Source organism: Cricetulus griseus, chromosome 2 (assembly GCF_003668045.3).
Source record: "Cricetulus griseus strain 17A/GY chromosome 2, alternate assembly CriGri-PICRH-1.0, whole genome shotgun sequence".
NCBI lineage: Eukaryota > Metazoa > Chordata > Mammalia > Rodentia > Cricetidae > Cricetulus > Cricetulus griseus.
In genome coordinates, this window is record NC_048595.1 from 101,644,305 (window position 1) to 101,664,434 (window position 20,130).

Sequence of the window (20,130 nt, forward strand, 5' to 3'; positions counted from 1 at the left end):
GCCTTTATTCCTAGCACTTGAGAGGCAGATCGAGGTCAACCTGGTCTACAAAGCGAGTTCCAGGACATCCTCCAAAGCTACAGAGAAACCCTGTCTCAAAAAACAAAAACAAAAAATGAGGCAAAGTAGTAACTCCTTCATATGCTATTTCAAAAGCCCTACTTGATAAAACCATGTAAGTCATGCTTTGGGGAACGAGTGTGCTTTGTACTGTGTCATTGCTTCCTCTGTGGCAATGTGTCTTATGAGAAGCCTCAGATCAGACTGCTGCAAAGTCATAAACTTGCTTTTTACTAAACAACAGAAGTGTTTAAGGTTAAAGATGGAATGTATTAAAGATGTTATTAAATAAAACATTAAAATTGGCAATATATAGATATGAATATACCTCCACCTCAATGTTGAAATTTAGTTTGCGATTGTAACAGTATTAAAAGGGTCATAGGGGCTCTATTGTCCAGAACAGATTAAGGCTGTTAGGCTAGGAACAGGATGATTATGACTAAAACGGGTGGAGATTTTTGTTTTCAATTTGTCTCTCTTCTGGTGTCTCCATGTGATGCTTTCCTCTGTGTTATGATGTAACCAGAAGGTCCATCACCAAAAACAACCCTCCAGTCTGAGACTTCCTAGCCTCCAGAACTATGAGTCAAGCATACTGCTTCTAATCTGCCCAGTTTGTGGTATTTTGTTATTTATAGCTTCAGAAAACACACAAAGACGACCAGTCATGACAAGAAATAACGAATAACTGGTGTGAACTGCATGGTGACCATTGCTGCTTGACAAAGTTCAGCATTTCAACATTGCAGACCACAATTCTCCGGTACCTTTTTATTTTCATTCTCAGTATTAATGCCATTCCCTTTGGGAAATTATGTATGGGCTTTGGTAAGGGATTAAAACATATAAATGTAACTTCATTAAACAAAATAATTTTTTGGAAAAAAGTCCCCACCATTGTGGAACCAGGAATTCCAATGTACCCTTCTAATTACACCAAGAACAGGAATATTAGAGTTTTTTTTTTTTTAAGATTTATTTATTATGAATAGTGTTCTGCTTGCTTGTATGCTGACAGGCCAGGAGAGGGCACCAGATTTCATTACAGATGGTTGTGAGTCACCATGTGGTTGCTGGGAATTGAACTCAGGACCTCTAGAAGAGCAGTAGTGCTCTCAGCTGCTGTTCCATCTCTCCAACCCTGAATACTAGAGATTTATTAGCCACACCTGATCCCCAGAATGAAATGTCTACCATTCAGATCCAGAGCCTGAGACCATTAAGGTCAAGAGTTCAGTTAATAAATATAGTGAAATCAGAACGGTACGGTGTAATAGGAAGAATAAGATGTCAGGACCTACTCTTTCGGGCATTATGAGGGGAATAGGCCCAGACTAAGAAACTGAGTCGGGTGTGGGTGGCGCACGCCTTTTATCCCAGCAGAGGCAGAGGCAGGCATCTCTGTGAGTTTGAGGACACCCGAGACTGCAGAGCAACTTTTACGTCAGACAAAACTATACAGAGAAACCCGGTCTAAAACAAACCCCGTCCCCCCTTAAAAAGGAGTATATATTGTTTCGGGGCCAGCCTGGTCTACATAGAGAGTTACAGGACAGCCAGAGCTATATGAGATCCTGTCTAGACAAAGAAAATAAAATAAAACCAAAAGAAAACAAAAAAAGAGTATGCGTTGTAACTACAATAGAAGAAACATTTCAGGGGCTGAGTGGAGAAAGAGTTCATGGAAGAGACCAAGTGACCAGATAAGGAGAAGAATTCAGACAAGGCAGGAAAATCAAGAGAGGCTTCAAGAAGTTACGATAGGCATTGGAAGTTTGCTCGTGGAAGACATCTTGAGAAAGTGAGGTTTGTAGGCATGGGAGAGGGTTTACTGGTAATCCTTATCCCACTTGTAACTAGATAGTGAGCTTTTGAAGGGAGGGGCTGAGTGCTCTTATAGTCCCTGGGCTGTTACTAGGATTTAACATTGTTAGTATTCAGGCATCTGTACTGGCCTATCCTTGGGGTTCTGATACGTCCTCAGCTACAGCCACCTGTGCACATTCACTACATTCCCTTTAAAAGGGCCCTGCCCACCTCCCATCTTTCTCTGCCTTTCTTTCTCTCTGCTTCTCTCTGCCTGTCTCTCTGGCCCCCTTTCTGCTGCTCCTGTCCCCATAGGCTGGTCTCCTCCCCCCCCTCCACACACACTCTAATATAAAAACCCCTCCACACGAGCTCTGTCTCATGTCGTCTTTTTCTCTTGCACTGCTTTTTCCAAAAAATTACAGCAAATACGTTTACGGTCTCATCTGCAGAAACATGAAAAGCACGAGTACACGACAACATGAATTGCCAAGCCAGGCTGGAGAGGGAGCTGATTGAGCAAAAGAAAAAAAGGAAAATGTGTTAGCTACTTGCCTGGCTGTTGTGACAAAATACTTAACAAACCAGTTAAAAAGTAAGGGTTTATTTTGGCTCACAGTTTGAGGGTACAGTCCATTATGGTGGGCAGTCACAGTGGCATAAGCTTGGGGTAGCTGTCACATTGCATCAGGATTCAGGAAGCAGAGTGGTGAACCCTTGTGCTCAACTGCTTTCTCCTTTTTTATCAGCCCAGCACCCTATCCCATAGAATCATGCCACCAACTGGTGGGTCTTCCACCTCAATTAGCCTAATCTAGATAATCTCTCACTGGCACACACAGAGGCTTGTCTCCTAGGTGTGTCCAAATCCCATCAGGCTGACAAGATTAACCACCACATAGAGAGATAGTAAAGACTCTGAAGTTGGGGCCTGGAGAGATGGCTCAGTGTTAAGAGCACTGACTGCTCTAGCAGAGGACCTAAGTTCAATTCCCAGCCCCCTCAGCAGGCAGCTCACAACTGTAACTGTGTGAGGCACTGCACATACATGGTGTGTAGACATATGCAGGCAAAACACCCATAAACAGAATTTAAAAATAATAAAGACCCTGAAATCAGGTAGCAGTTGAACTTACTCTGTGTATCTGTAGTTTAGGCAGTTCACAAGGAAAGGATGAAGTTCGGGGTTTTCTTTTTTACTGTTATGTTAGTCCCTCTTGGGAGAATAGCACATCAAAGTTAACCGAGTACTCAGGACTAGTTCCTCACTTCCTCTTCAGGAGAGCCTTGAGGTAACTACAATTGTACTAATAAGAAACAGTAGTTAGCTGGTTGTTGATGGCGCACAACTTTAATCCCAGCACTCAGGAGGCAGAGGCAGGCGGATCTCTGTGAGTTCGAAGCCAGCCTGGTCTCCAGAGCGAGTGCCAGGATAGGCTCCAAAGCTACACAGAGAAACCCTGTCTCGAAAAACCAAAAAAAAAAAAAAAAAGAAACAGTAGTTAATAAATTATCTACTCCACACCGAGCTGAGACTGCTCTCTGCCCTCTCCTTTCTACGTCAATGCTAACTGGTTAAGCTTGGTTTCTGTAGTGGAGGTTTTAGGCTAAAGTGATGTTACAATTATATCCTTTTGAAAAATATTTATTGAATATAAATAAATGTCCTATACATTAAATATCAAGAAATATCCATTATTCATTACAAGTCAGGCTATAATACTGAGGGAACCATGGGGTCAAAATAGCAACTCATGATACAGTAGTGACAGTTCATTCCAACATTAGACAGAGTAATGATTTGCTCACATGACACAGCAAAACCTATCAAAAAAAAAAGCCACCACTTAAACCCACCTATAACACCACAATAGACAATGGTTTTGAAGCGTACTATCCACAGTCTCAATCTCATTAATATCTCTACTTTATCAATGTATCAAGTCACACTGAGACTGTACTTCTACATAAAATTTAGAGTCTCATCTGCTTGGTTTTATTTCAAATTATTGTTAATGAGTGAAAACAAGTCATAAAAAGTCAAAGAGACTTTTCTGTTAGTCTTTACTAAGAGGGAAAAAAAAATATCAAGCTTTAGTAAAAGAAAGCTTCCCCCAAGCAATGAATTTCTTAACGGAAAAATTAAAATACAGGAGCAGTGTAATTAGCTTTTCCTTCAAAGAAAGGAAAGAAATCTAAATCTGTTTGGCAAATTGGGAAATATTTCCTAGTCCCAGAATACACATTATATTTTTTTACGTCGTGTGCTGGAATGCTGCAAGTTTAGGAAGCTGGAATCTGTGGGAGTCCAAATTCATCCACCAGCACTCCATCCTGCAAGAAGAAATTGAGGGTCAGTGTTGCTCTTTGACTTGATAAAAAACGATCATTAATTACACTTAGTAAACAGAAGCTATGGCCAAGTGTTTAACTAGTCACAATGAAAATCCCACTCAGAAGCTGACAACTAGCCTTTTCATGAAAGGCAAAGGGACTTTCAGGCAGAGATAAAAGGGTTAAAGGGGTCGGTCCTCTGCAGAGTGGAAACAGAGAGGAGAGAACATACAAGAGGAAACCCAGAAAGAACACAGGTGACTTCGAGGGCCAGGGGGAGAGGTGAAGGAGTTCTTGCCTCTAAATACATTTTCACTCTCATCTTTTAAGTGAGTCAGTATCTTTTACAGATTGGTAATCCTTGAGGTGAGTGTCTCAGGTGGACAGTCACTTCCTACACCATACATTGATTGCTACTAACCAGCCAGTGTCAGTTAAGTTAGGTTCCCTCTTCACAGTGATCTAGGTCTACAAATGGAAAGAGCTGGAGACACAGCACAGTGGAAGAACATGTGCCTCAAATGTGTGAGGCCCTGTGTTCAAACACGACAGATGTTTCAGGGACTTGTTATTAGGAAACTGAAAAGGCGAGCTACACTAGTACTCACAAAAACAGCTTCAGCATAATTACTAAATAGCAGATAATTATTAATTATTTAAAGCAACTTGTGCACCTGGGACTTGTGAGCTCAAGGAAGGAGGCAGGGTACAAGAAGAAGCACATTCACAAAGACCTACAAAACTATCTGCCCCTCACATTTTTTTAGCGAGGGGAAGTAATGTTCAGAGCTGTGCTGGCTAGTTTGTCAACTTGACGTAAGCTATAGCTGCCCGAAATGAAGCTCTATTGAGAAAAAGATTCCCTCCATAAAATGGGGCTGTAGGCAAGCATGTTGGGCATTTTCTTATTAGTGATAGATGTGGGATGGGCCAGCCCATTGTGGGCGATGCCATCCCTGGGCTGGTGGTCCTGGGTGCCATTAAGAAAGTAGGTTGAGCAAACCATGGGGTGCAAGCCAGTAAGCAGCACTCTATGTCAGTTCTTCCCTGCAAGTTCCTACCCTTTTAAGAACTGTTGCCCTGACTTCCTTCAGTTAAGTCAGACAATGTTTTCCTCCCCAACTTGCTTTTGATCATGGTGTTTCATCATAGCAACAGTAACCCCAAGACAAGGGAGAAGAAACAAATTTCTAATTTGCTCAGAATTATATAATGGATATATAATGGCAGATTAGGACTGGACCCTACTCAAACATTCAGTCAACTGTACTGTGAGTACTCAGTATGTTTATGGGGAGATCAGATAAACCAGGGCTATAAATATCCATGGCAAATAGCACATTACCCTAGAACATTAACTAAGAGGGAGTGAAATTTTATAAACAGTAAAGTACTCTGCTTACAATGGCAATTATACAGATAAGATAGAAGTTTAAGTCCATCACATACAAGACCAAGATTGCCATAAACAACAATCACATCCCGTGAGATACTTCAGATATGCAAAGAATACAAAAAACTCAAAACAGCCAAGTGGTCTGACAGTGTCAGAAATCCTGATTCTCTTCCTTTGTTGGACTAGGATCCTTCTAATATTAAGGGTTCCATCCCACCCCAAAATAGGGTCTTCATGTATCTCAGGTTGGCTTCCAACTCACTCTGTAGCCAAAGGTGGCCTTGAACTTCTAATCTTCCTTCTCTATCTCCCCAGTACTGGGGTTACAGGCCTGTGGCTGCATACCTAGTCTATGAGATCTGGGGATCATATTCAGGGCTTTGTATATGCTAGGTAAGCACTCTGTCAATTGAACTACATTCCCAGCCTTATTTATTAGTAAATTTTATACTTCATAGTTTAAATAATCCTGTAAACAATTAACTCTGTGTGTCTGGAGTGGAACTCTCTCCCCCTCCTCTCTCTCAGTATTTATTTATTTGATATATATGAGTTTTGCCCTGATGTATATCTATGCACAATGTGCAAGTCTTGTGTCTGTAAAGGTCAGAAGAGGGCATTGAATGTCCTGGAACTGGAGTTACAAATGGCTATGAGTTACCATATAGATGCTGGGAATTGAACCCAGGTACTCTGCAAGAGCAGCAAGTACTCAACTACTGAGCCAACTTGTCAGCTCAGGAGTGGGACTCTCTTTAAATGACCACTCAAAAGGTAAAATGGGAAGTGCTACTTGATAAGGCCAAAAGGATTGCTTCAGCTCAGGAGTAAAAGGACACCTGAGACCCTGTCTCTAAAATAATTTAATAAAACAAACACAACAGTAGACCTGGAATATAACTCAGTATAATGTGCTTGCCTAACAAGTGTGAGGGCCCTAAGATAAATTCCCAGCATCCCCTCCCACACATACACACCAGCTTAACACTTCCACTAAGCAAGGCTTATGCATACATCAACAATGCTTTCCAAGGAAATGGTAAACCTGTAAGTAGCACCTAATGCTAGTTTACAGGGTGATTACATATATTATATAAAATGCCACTGTATAAAGACAGTTGGCCCAGTGGCAGAGGCCTAACAGTTCAATGCCACGCTGATGAGACCCTGTCTCAAAAGAAGGTAATGCTCCAGTGGAAGGGTGCTTGTTCAGCAGGTATAAGGTCCCCAGTACCAGGAAAACCAAACCAAACCATTGGTTAGCCTCACTGCCTTTTTTTTTGTTTTTTCAAGGCAGGGTTTCTCTGTGTAGCACTGGCTGTTGTGGAAACTCATTCAGCCAATAGCCTTTGGGGTACCAGTCCATTAAGGCGTGGTCTCAGGTGCTACCTGTGAACTGATAAGGGAGAGAAGAGGCATGCTCTCTGTCTTGGGTGGTGGTGGAAGATCTGATTGCAGCTTCCTGCGCCCCCAGGGCAGAAGAACACAGCTGCTCTCTATCTTTATCGTGTGAGTGTTCCCCAAATAAAAATTTGATATTCTTTTATTCAGGCTTTCGTGGACTTCCTTATTCACACCTACAGGCTGTCCTAGAACTCACTTTGTAGATCAGGCTGGACTCAAACTCAGAAATCTGCTTGCCTCTGCCTGAGTGCTGGTGTTAAAGGCATACATCACCACCACCTAGCACCTCATTGACATTTTGTTTTATGCAGCTTATTAGTTGCCCAATTTGGGAAAAGTGGACTTTCAAAAGTTATTAAAATAATGATCAGGGCGCTTAAACTAAAGACTATATTTTAGATTTCCAGATTGGTGAATATAAAGAAAACCTTAATACCTGGCATGGAAATATATAGTATACATATGTTTACATGAAGGCAAAACTCAGAAAATAAGTAAATCTTAAAAACAGAGTCCCACTATGTGGACACATTAGTTAACTGTGTTTAAACTATAGTCAGTAACCTAAGCATACACCTTAAGGGAAAACAATAATACCTTGTTTTTTGTGTCAGTGGGAACACCTTCTGGAATTGCAGGTGCAGATGCTGCTTCGTCTAAGTAAGAACTATCTTCATCAGCCAGAAGCTCATCGCCCAACGCATCCAACTCTGAAATTAAACAGGCTACATTATAGAAAAATGTGAAGAGAAGCCAGGTGTAGTAGTGCACAACTTTAGTTCCAGCCTTTGGGAGGCAAAGGCAGGCAGGTCTCAGTGAGTTCGAGTCTAAGGTTCCAGAACATCCAGAGCTGTTACACAGACAAACCATGCTTTGAAAAACATAACAACAAAACCCCAAAAACAAAACAACAAAAAATGTGAAGAGAAAACTACCTCTCATCAAAAAGTTAGCTAAATGATTTGTAATGAGCAAATATAATGCAAAAGGAAAGGGACTCATTTCTATTTCTTGATCTTTATTTTTCTATTTTAATTTAAATTTTTTTTATTTAATGAGAGAAATCTCATTTATTGATGAACTTCAAAGAAAGCAGTGCAAAGAAGCAGAGAACTACTGAACATCATTTAACCATTAGATGAAGTCAGGCTGTAGGAATAACTAAAGTAAAAACTAGTAGCCATAAGTAATGACAATAGCAGGTAGGAGTGTCATCAGGGAAAACTCAAGACAGAAAATTAAAATAAAAATTTGTCAACAGAAAAAATGTTCTAAACATGGGAAGAACAAGGAGGGAAGGAAGGGGAAAGGCAAAGTGCTCCAGAGAGCCAGAAAATCCAGTATGGGTTGGTTCAGCCATGCTAGGAACCGACAACCATCTCCACAGCCCCTCTTCTTCCACATCCATCAGTGGTCCATTTCTCTCTGTATCTGCTAGCAGCCCTCATCACCTCCTCCTCCTCTTATTTTTTTTTTTTTTTTTTTTTGGTTTTTCGAGACAGGGTTTCTCTGTGGCTTTGGAGGCTTTCCTGGAACTAGCTCTTGTAGACCAAGCTGGTCTCGAACTCACAGAGATCCACCTACCTCTACCTCTCCAGTGCTGGGATTAAAGGTGTGAGCCACTACAACCCGGTCCCTCATCACCTCCTTATGTGACTAGAGCAATAGCTTTTATTCTTGTCACCAAGCAGGTTGCCCAGCGGTAGTGGCACTTACCTTTAATCACAGCACTTGGGAGACAGAGGCAGCTGGATCTCTGTGAGTGTGAGGCCAGGCTGGTCTACAGAGTAAGTTCCAGGACAGCCAAGGCTATACAGAGAAATCCTGTCTCAAAAAAACAAACAAAAAAAAAGAATCCAAACGAGCAGTTTACATTTCTCCCACTGGTAGTGGAGTTTTTTAAATGCAGGAAATCAGGCTGGTCAAACAGTTCAATGGGTAAAGGAACCTGCTGCCTAGCCCAATGACATGAGTTAAATCCCTGGGACCCACCTGGTAGAAAAACTGGCTCCTGCAAGTTATTCATTGACCTATACAAGCTCGGCCAGGGCATCTATGTGCACTTCCCCAATAAATAAATAATGTAATAAAATAAAAATAATGGATGCAGGACTCACATTTATTTTCTTAATGCTCAATCTATACACAGAGTCTGAGCACACTGAGCCTTTGCCCAGCTTCTCCTTAGTAGTTTCCCCACTGCTGTGGAGCAGAAGGTGGATGCAGCTGCCTCACAGGCACTTTGCCCAAAGATTGTGCCATAAACCAACTCCCAGTGCATCCTGATAGGAACTGTTTTTTGTTGTTGTTTGAGACATGGTCTCTCTATGTAGTCCTGGTTGTCCTGGAACTCTTTTATTTATTTATATTTTTCAAGACAGGGTTTCTCTGTGAAACATCTCTGGCTGTCCTGGAACTCACTCTGTGGACCAGGCTAGCCTTGAACTCAGATCTGCTTGTCGCTGCCTCCGGGGTGCTGGGATTAAAGGCGTCTGCCACCATGTCCAGCATCCTGATAGAATTTTAACTAGGCAGCTGCTCCTTACAGATTCTGAAGTTAATGAGCATTGCCTAACACTTACCTGCTTCCAGGTCATCCTCATCTAACTCTGGGGTGCCGTAGCTGCGACCCAGTGCTTCCTGGATTTCATTTGCATCTTCCATCATATCTTCCAGCTGGTCTTGTAAATCCTACAGAAATACATATGATAGGGTTTTCTTTCTTCTTTTAGACTTTTAAATTAGCTAGTTTAATTCAAGGTGACACAGAATTCAGAATACAACAAAGGAAGGATAGCAGGCTCTGGAAGGACCTCAGACTCAGTTTCCTTTAAACTCACAGCTAAGGTGGGAATAGCCGAATGACAACTGGAGATAATGAGCCACTGTTGTTTTAAAACAAAACTTTACTATAATGTACAGCACGTTCTAGTACATTTCATTCTAGGTATAGGTGGCAAAGATGTTACAGCAGGAAATCCAGGAAGGAACGGAGAAGGGTCACCACCATCTTAGGGTATAAGGAGCAGCCTACTCTTTGCCAGATTTCTGAATTCTGCTTTGCCTTGGCTTCTACCTCCTGAGTTTTTTCTGCCATTCTTTTTGTTTCTACCTGAAAGCCTTCCTTGCCCATCTCCCTGGCCTGCTTCTTAGCTGTTTCAGGGGCTTTTCTTCGACCTTCTCTGCTGACATGACACCTGTGGCCCCATCTCCCGACTCTTCTTTCTGCTGATCCTTTTTTTTTTGAAGTGTAAGGAAGCAAGTTTTATTGAGAAGTAAACAATAGATCTCTGCTGCAGCTCAGGTACAGGTCCCCAAAATGGGTTTCTTGTGACAAGGTTTTCACTTAAGAACTAAAATTTAATTTTTAAATTATATAGCTAGGCCAGGCATTGGTGGCGCACGCCTTTAACCCCAGCACTTGGGAAGCAGAGGCAGGCGGATCTCTGTGAGTTCGAGGCCAGCCTGGTCTACAGAGCGAGTGCCAGGACAGGCTCCAAAGATACACAGAGAAACCCTGTCTCAAAAAAACAAAGAAAACAAACAAACAAAATTATATTCATTTGTCCATATACGTGTGTGTGTGTGTGTGTGTGTGTGTGTGTGTATGCGCGCGTGCACCTGCGCACACATGTATATGGGAGCATGCGTCATTTGTGCACAAGTAGAAGTCAGGACAACTTGTGGGAGTTGGTTCTCTCCTTCCAACATGTGGGTCACAAGGACTGAACTCAGGCCCATCAGGCTTAGTGATAAGCTCACTTGCTAAGCCATCTTGCTGGCCACAAACGTAATTTTAAAAATGCTGACTATGTAATCAGTTTTCCATAACTAGAAACTGGCTCTAGTCAACAGAGCAGAAGCTCCAAAGGACTCCTGAAGGTCTTCTTATGTATTTTTTTTTTAAGAGTTTATTTACTTATGTATACAACAATCTGCTTCCGTGTATATCTTCACACCAGAAGAGGGTACCAGATCTCATAATGGATGGCTGGGAGCCACCATGTGGTTGCTGGGAATTGAACTCAGGACCTCTGGAAGAGCAGTCGGTGCTCTTAACCTCTGAGCCATTTCTCCAGCTCATGTATTTTTCTTTTATCCTTTTTTTTTGAGACAGAATCTCATGTGGCTCAGTTTGACCTTAAATACACTTTGTAACTAAGGATGACCTTAAATTCCTCATTCTCCTGACTCTATCTACTTCCCAAATTCTGGGATTACAGGTATATGTTACCAAGCCCAACTCTGGTTTCCACTTTTCTTTTTTCCTAGTACTTAGAAATGGACTTTATTTGGTGGTGGTGGTACTGGAGTGAACTGGGGCCTTGTGCTACAGTCCCAGTTGAAATCTTGCCCTGCTTAGTGAGAAGCAATATCTAAGCCTTTCTGGGGCTGGAGACAGCTCAGCGGTTAACTGCACTAGTGGGTTGCTCTCCTAAATGACCAGCATTTGATTCCCAGCACCCACATGGTGGCTCATAACAGTCTGTAACTTCAGTCCCAAGGGATCTGAAGTCCTTTTCTGGCTCCTGTGGGCAGATGGTAAACAGACATACACGCAGACAAACATTAGTGCACATAAAAGAGGGGAAAGCTGGAGAAATGCTTCAGCAGTTAAGAGCATTTGCTGTTCTTCCAGAGGACCTGGGTTCCACTCCCAGAACCCACATGACAGCTCACAACTCAGTTCTAGGGGATCTGATGCCTCTTCTGGCCTGCAAAGGTACCAGCCATACACACAGTACACATACAAACATGCAAACAAAACATTCATAATACATTAAATAAAAGTAAGTAAATCTTTTTTTTTTTTAATGGGGTCATTAAAAACCATGTTTTACATGGCTACTTTAAGACTTATTGCAAAAGTGTATATAAAACACTTACTACTTAGATACTGGGTGTTGGTGGCATACACCTTTAATCCTAGCACTTGGGAGGCAGAGGCAGGTGGATCTCTGTGAGTTCGAGGTCAGCCTGGTATACAGAGCAAGTGCCAGGATAGCTACACAGAGAAACCCTGTCTCGAAAAACAAAACAAAACAAAACAAAACAAAACAAAACAAAAAAACCCAAAACCAAACACTTAGTTCTTAGAGTAAGGCCAGCCTGGACAACTTAGTGAGACCTCATCTAAAACCTAAATGAATTTACAATTTATTGTAAAAAGTGAAAAGAAGAGGTGAGGTATGCACATGGCCCCATGTTCAAGCTTCAATACTACCACCACCAAAAAGGGGTTAAAAAAAAGGAGGCCAAACATCAGTATTATCTTCATATACAGAGGGGATGAGGCCACTGCTCACAATTCAGCAGGCTTTACTTAGCACCAGTATTTCCTGTACAAGGCATGTAGGTCCTTGTGCTCTCAGATAGCACTAGGGAAACCAGGAGTGGTAAACACGCAGGGTTGTCTCTTCATAGGGAGAGATGTATAACATGTTTTTGGCCCAGAAGGTTGGGAGCAGAGCCTGGTGACCTCTGCACTAGCACAGGCTAGGACACAAGGCTCTCCAAGACGCCTATCTTGAGCCTGTTTATCTCAGTCAATATACAGAGCTGTCCTCCCCAGACCCTTATTGTGGGCTTGTTTACCTTGAGGCGCTTCCTTAGTTAATCTAGAGAACCTATCTATATGGAAGATGCCACTTGAATTTCACAAGAGTTTTGATGTAGTCATGTCTTAAGCATTGTTGTGTACACAGGACTGAGTTAATTAGTATCTGGAAACCCTTTTTCAAATTGTGCTGTGCTTAAATATACCTAAAATAAACTATCTGGGCAAAGCTTGAACCAACGGTGGCTGAGTCATGCTGAACTGGACTTCCTTATGCCTCTCCTGGATGACATTCTGCTGGCCTTGGTGTTTTCAGACACCCTCCCCACCACCACCACCCCCTCCACACAATTCCCAGAGCAAGAGTCATTTATAAATTCCTTCCTGGCAGTCTAGTTTGTTTTTCCATATGAAAGTGGAGAGAGGGGCTGGAGAGATGGCTCAGAAGTTAAGAGCACTGCTTGCTCTTCCAAAGGTCCTGAGTTCGATTCCCAGCAACCACTTGGTGGCTCACAACCATCTATGAGATCTGGTGCCTTCTGGCATCCAAGCATACATATAAGCAGAATACTGTGTACATAAATAAATAAATAATAATAAAAAAAAGAAAGTGGAGAGAATAGAAACTAGAATGCTTTTCTACAGTGTCAAACTGCCATAGTGCACATGAGTCATCCTGCTACAGAGAAACCCTGGTAAAATAGTAAAAAATCACAGATGAAGAATTCAAATCAAGTTTATGGTGTTACATATCAAGAAGTCTCCCTAGCTAGGCATGGGGTTCAGGCATGGGGTTCCCAACACTCGCGGTTGAGGCAGGAGGATTGTCATGAGTTTTAGACCAGTCACACCTACATGGTAAGACCCTGTCTCCTCTCCCTTCTCAAATCATTTGATGAGTAAGATTATTTTTTTGTCTTTTTTATTTTTTATTTTTATGAACAGGGTCTTGTTTTGTGGCCTAGGCTGGCCTTGAACCTATGATTCTTCTGCCTTTGCCTAACTAGTCCTGAGATTACAACCACTATATAGTCTATGAACAGGGTTTCTATTTATACAGTCTAGGATGGATAGAGAAAGAAAAAAGGAAAGTCACCACAAACTCATCAGATTTATCTACCTTTAAATTCAATACTGTATAAACAAAAGCAACATAAATAGAAGCGCTAATCTAAAAAGCACAGCTGCCTTAATATTATGGGAAATACAAAGACAGAAAGACTTAAAAAGGGAGCTGGGGTGGATGGGAAAGACAGAGATGGCTCAGTGACTTCAAGTGTGTACTGCTCTTGCTGAAGACCTGAGTTCAGCTTCCACAACTCACAACAGGCAGCTCATAGCCAGTTATACCTCCAGCTCCTGGGATCTGTTGTCCTCTTCTGGCCTCCATAGGCATTGCACCCATGTGCACAAAAACCACCCATTCACCCACCTATCCATCCACCCCCACCCCCACTTAAAAATAAAAATACAACTTTTGTTTGTTTGTTTTTGAGGCAGTGCATCTCTACGTAGCCCCGGCTGTCCTGAAACTCCCTGTGTAGACCAGGCTGGCCTCAAATTCACAGAGGTAGATCCTTCCTATCTCTCCTGTGCTGGAACTGTAGGAAGGGGCCTTTTTCCTTCAGCAGACCACTACTCACTCCCACTACCTCTGCCTGCCATGTGGGATGCTCACCTGACAGCTGACTGAGCAGCCAGGCTCACAGGCCTTGCCTTCCTGGACAAAATCCTAGATCCTAAAGGAAATGCTAAATTCAAGAAGCTAGAAATTTATTAACAAAATGTAAAGAAAACTACTACAAATACTAGAAGAGGACTATGTCGGACAGAAACTGTGTAAACCAATTGCATACACGTCTTCATTTAACATCTGTGGTGTACGCTCTAATCTTAGCACTCAAAGCTAATGCAAGAGGCCATAGGCTCAAAGCCAGTCTGGGCTTTGTTGCAAGATCTTTTGGGGAGTCGGGCAATACTTGGAGACAGCTCACTTATTTCACCTGCATAATAACTGGGTGTGATACTGGGATTTTTGTATTAGCAATGAGGAAACTGAGGCCTATGGCATCCTTCCATCTCCTGAATTCACTACACTAGTAAACAGCAGGCCCAGGATTTTATCACTTTTCTGTGCATTTATCACCACGTATTTATTCTCGGCCTTGCAGTAGTAAGTACACATCTTGCAGCAGACAAACAACTCACCTCAATCTGGTCAACTTTTACTTGTTTGTATGCCTTCTTCATTTCCTTTACTCCCAATTTCATGGCATCAACCTAAAAGGGGGTAGAAGAAAGCATAACATATTTGTTGTTTTATTTTGAAGTGCTGAGGATTTGAACTCAGACCCTCATATATGCTAAGCACCCATTCTACCATTGTTACATTCCCAGCCCCCAAAATACACTGTTGTGAGGAGTCATGTTTGTGCTGGACAGATGGCTCAGTGGCCTTTGTTGCTCTTGCAGAGGACCTGGGTTTGATTCCCAACATCCATGCTCACAACCATCTGTAACTACAGATTCAGGAGGTCTGAAGCTCTTTTCTGATTTCCTCTGACACTACACTAGGCACATAAGGTACTCTGACAAACATGCAGGCAAAACATCCAAAGTCATGTTTGCTAAACCATCTTTTAAAAATCACAGGAAAGTATATCAAATCTAAAAATTAAAATAGAGCCCAGAGAGGTGGTGGCATAGGCCTTTAGGGAAGGCAGAGACAGGCATATCTCTAATTTTGAGGCCAGCTTGATCTACAGAATGAGATCCAGGACAGCAAGGACTACACAAGAAACCCTGTCTCAAAAAACAAAACAAACAAACAAAAGAATTAAAATGGGAAAAAGTGCTTTGGGCATACCGTGGTCTTGGTGTCCTTCAGTGACTGAATGGTGTAATTAGCCTGCTCCATGTTAAAGGACTGCTGGGCAAGGTTGTCTCGCTGCTGCTCATACCTTTTTGGAATCAAGTGAAAATGAGAAATGTGAGACAGACAGAAGGAAGGAAGTAGCCTTAACATCAAGTAAGAGAATTTTCTTCAAACAAACGAAGAAACCAAAACCAAACCACTTAAAAACTACCCACTCTTAGCCAAGCAGTGGTGGCACACGCCTTTAGTCCTAGCACTCAGGAGGCAGAGACAGGTGGATCTCTGTGAGTTTGAGGCTAGCCGGGTCTACAGTGTGAGTTCTAGGACAGCCAAGGCTACACAAAGAAATCCTCTCTCAAACAAAGCAAAACACATACACAAGAAAACTACCCACTCTTAGAAAATCCCTCCAAATCTTTTTCCCTTGCATGTATTCCCACTTAAAAATATAGTATCTGCTTCTTTTTTTCTATTTCTTGAAAAAGAGTCTTGCAGTCCAGGCTAGCCTCAAACTTGTAGTGACCTGCTTCAACTTTTCAAATGCTGGTAATGCCGATGTGTGTCACCACTCCTGGCCTATATTGTATCTTATTTATATTTTTCTAACTATTTCCCAAGATAAATTCTCAGAAGTGAAACTCTTGGGGTAAAGGGTAAGACTATTCTTTAAGGTTCTTCATACATATATCCAAATGTTTTTCAGGTAGACTCAAAAGTGTACTTAAGGACACTTTAGTAACCCTGTATTCATAATAGGCTATACATCCGACTTTATGTAAGTCAGATGTCTGATACTAGAAGTACTGATACTTGAATTATAATATTATATTAAAGACTATCATCTTCACACAACATTTGGAAACCATCTAACTAGCACAAGAAAAATACGTAGTTCATGATCCAGGCAAGTGGCAGATGACTCCATTACATTAGGTATGGTGGCACATGGTTATAACCCCAGTACTTGGGAGGCTGAGTCAGGGGATTGGAGCTGGAGGCCAGTCTTGGTACATATCGAGACCCTGTTTCTAAAAACAGAAACAGGAAAAAAAAAAAAAAAAAGTATAGTTTTAAATAGAAAAGAATAGCTTATATAGAAGACACATTATAATTTCAGTTTCCTAAGAATCTAGATAAATTTTCTTTACTTCTGCTTGCTTATTTTCCAAGTTTATGCAGTAAGTTTATAGTGTTTTAAAAAAAATTTTAATTTTCATTTTTGAAGCAGGGACTCATACAGCCCACAATGGTCTAGAATTTACTATCCAAGGGTAGCTTTGAACCCCTGCTATTCTTGACTCCACTCACCAAGTGCTAGCTTTACAGGTGTGTGCCACCATGCTAGGCTTATTTATTTACTTAATTTGAGATAGGGTTGTATGTAGCCAAGGCTAGCCTTGATTTCTCTATATAGCCAAGGCTCGTAGGCTCCTGGTTCTTCTTCCCCTACCTCCCAAGTGATATAGGCCTAGGCCATCGAAGCCAAACTGTATTTCTTCTATAAGAAAAACATAATACTTTAAAACTAATTGCTGGGCCAGGCAGTGGTGGCACACACTTTTAATCCCAGCACTCTGTGAGTTCGAGACCAGCCTGGACTACAAGAGCTAGTTCCAGGACAGCCCCCAAAGCCACAGAGAAACCCTGTCTCAAAAAACTAAAATAAATAAATAAAAATAAAAAAAAAATAAAACCAACTGATGGTCTTGAGAGATGGCTCAGTGTTTAAGAGCACTGACTGCTCTTCCAGAGGACCCGGGTTCAATTCCCAGCACCCACATGGCAGCTAACTACAAATCTGACACCCTCACACAGACATACATACCTGAAAAACACCAATGCAAATAAAAATAAATAATTAAAAAAAATAAATAAAACCAATTGCCACTTAGAAAGCAATAGTTACAACACATCTTGGCTATTGTAGGCATTATTAGTTTCTTCCAATGTGATTTAATATTAAAAAAAGACAGCATCTGATATACTACAAAGTAATTTTAAAATTGTAACAAAGCTGTCAACATTTTTTTTCTGGTTTCCTACAAGCTGATTCTACCTAATTTCTACAACTCCATGGATGATCTCACAGGCTGAGCAGTCCACTGGGTGAGCACCAGATAGTAACTGGGTTTTGCACAAACACTGGGAAATAGTAATTGAAAACAAACTATGGACCTTTACACTTATTCTGGTGAGAAAGAACAAATACTTAGCACCCCTAACTTAATAAACAAAACCAAAAAGATCACACTAACTAAACAATGGGAAAAATCAAACCATATAGACCTGGCCAGCCACAATAATAGTCACTAATACCACATGGCTACCTAAAGTTAAGTTGTAACATTAAATAATGGAAATGTGCAATAAAATCAAGAGTACTTAGAAAATGATATGAAAGCCAGAAAGAATGAAGACCTTTTTGCTTTTGGCTTAAACTGTTCTTAGAAAGGAGATGGTGCATATGACTTACATCCGCTTTTGCTTTAAAACCCTCAGGGCTTTCTGTTTGACCATATTCTGAGGAGAAAAACAGACTTAATAAAAAAGGGGGAACACATATGGCAAAAGAAGTCTCCCATATTCTAAAACTCGTATACCTACTTGCTTCTTTAAAAAGGTAGACACAGAGTTTCCTTGAGTCTATTCTTCCCCTCCAAGCACAGTAAACTCTGTCTAGTTGGTAAGCCTTACATAGCATCCTTTGCACCCCACATCTCAGAATCCTGAACCACTCTCCCTTTTCCTGATGCATTTTACTTCCACTTCCAGCCCCAACGGTGCCCACAGTGTATATCCAGTTGCCTTCAATATAAATCAACCTCTATCATGTCCTCATGTTAGAAACAGTTTACAACAACCCCCACCAATCTCTCCATTTTAGAAGCTGAGAACCTCCAGACGGACCTTTGTTTCCCCTCTCTGTTGGTTCTTCATGCAAATTTATCAGACACTACTACATTCTATACACAGTGCCATGTAGATGACTTGTTATTTAATCCTCACACTACAATGTACATGTTATTTTCATTTAACATATGAGAAAATTGAGGCTGAGTGTGGTTCACACTGTTAATAAGTTATGGAGCTGGGGAAAAAAGATAGCTATATATCCATAGTCTACTTAGTGATAGTATTATCCATAGTATACTGAGTGATAGTATTAGAACACTAGTCTTAGATGCTAATTCTGTACTTTTTCCCATGCTGACCACACCCAGATTCTGAGAACAACCAAACCCTCCTCTCCATACTGAGGGATTTTCAGTAGAGCATGCTAATTAATTATCATTATATGCTTCAGGACATGTGATCACACCTTCCATCTACCACACTAAACCCCAGCCTCCCTTCTGTATCTGGCTGCACTCTCTCTTCCCTGAAGAATACATCCTCACACGTATTTTATCCTTACCAGATTGTGTGTACTTTTTCCATTCCTACACAGTACTTCCTACAACAGTTGACACCAACCTTACCTTGGCAGGGCCCTCTCTCATCTTCTTGATTTGGTCCTTATATTTTACCAGCTCAGCATCCAACCGGGAAATTTTTTTGTCAATGGATTCTGCCCTGCTATCCACCTTGAAGGAAAATGTCAAATGTAGTGAAAATTATCGTAATATATTTACACAGAAAGGGGTAGAAGCAAAGAATATAGATGAAGAAAACAAAAGGAAGGATATAGCAAAGAGTGGAAAATAGTGGTTTACTTAAGGGTGAGGAATACTAGCCAGAATCATTGGAAGATTTTCCTAAACTCTTTCCTATGTCCCAGATTCTGATATAGCAACTCTCCCTCGAGAAAAACAATTTGGCAATTACTGAGTTGACTAAGATTTCCCAAGTGGAACAATAGTCAGTTTTAGGACTCAACATAAAGGTGTATGGAATGAGCCAGTGGACACAGGCTAAGACGAGATCTAATGCCATTTCCGAAATCAGGTTTAATATGGAGGGGACCAAGGTTCAGAATTTCGTGTTACTCAGATCCAGGACTAAGGTACAAAATGTTAACCCTGACACGTGGGCGAGAGAAGAGGAATGAAAAATGAACTGGTAGACTAGGTTAGACGGAATGGGGGTATGGATCAAGGTTGGAATGTGAGGACCAAAGCAAGAAAAGAAGATGGGGCGCAGGGGCGTCAGAAAGGGTTTTAAGTGCAGTAAGGGTGAGATAGTGAGGAAGTTAGAGTGTCTCTGGTTTGTGGGGTCAGGAATGACCTGGAAAACAGGGATGAAAGGGAGGGGATGGACAAGACTGAGATTAGGAATAGGGTGGAGTAGGAGGAATTCGGGATGGGACGGTCGGAGTTGAGTCTGGGTATACAAAGCCAAATGCCCACCGTCCCAATGCAGTCAGTCAAGCTAGGCGGCGGAGCCTTGGGCTTTGCTTTCCCGAAGAATCGGTTCATCTTGGCCGGCGGCGAAAAAAACCCAAACACTGGAGGAAAACCAGAAACGGAAGCGTAGTCGCTCCGGTTTCAGTTTCCGGCCCCCCCATGCGCAAGCGCAGAGGGCTCGCTGGCGTTTCCCCGATCCTTTTTCCGGGTTTTCATCTCCTCCTTCCGGAGAAGGAGCGCGGAGCTCTAGGAGAGGCGGAAAGACTTCTGGAGGAGGGCCTTAGGGAGGAAGGGGCGGTGCCTCGGCGGAGTGGGTGGGGCCTAGACAAGGCTGGGCGGATAGGGCGGGGCC

General features: G+C 41.8%; 1 protein-coding gene across 1 annotated transcript; it reads right to left on the reverse strand.

Moving 5' to 3' along the window:
* Positions 1–3,498: 3,498 nt before the first annotated feature.
* On the reverse strand, positions 3,499–19,942 carry Chmp5 (charged multivesicular body protein 5). Its single transcript, XM_027403363.2, has 8 exons — positions 19,782–19,942; positions 18,915–19,019; positions 17,909–17,955; positions 15,427–15,520; positions 14,769–14,840; positions 9,586–9,694; positions 7,601–7,713; positions 3,499–4,203 (listed from the first exon to the last, which is right to left on the reverse strand). Exons 1-8 carry the CDS (start codon positions 19,848–19,850, stop codon positions 4,153–4,155), a joined length of 660 nt encoding a protein of 219 aa, XP_027259164.1. The 5' UTR covers positions 19,851–19,942; the 3' UTR covers positions 3,499–4,152.
* Positions 19,943–20,130: the final 188 nt, after the last annotated feature.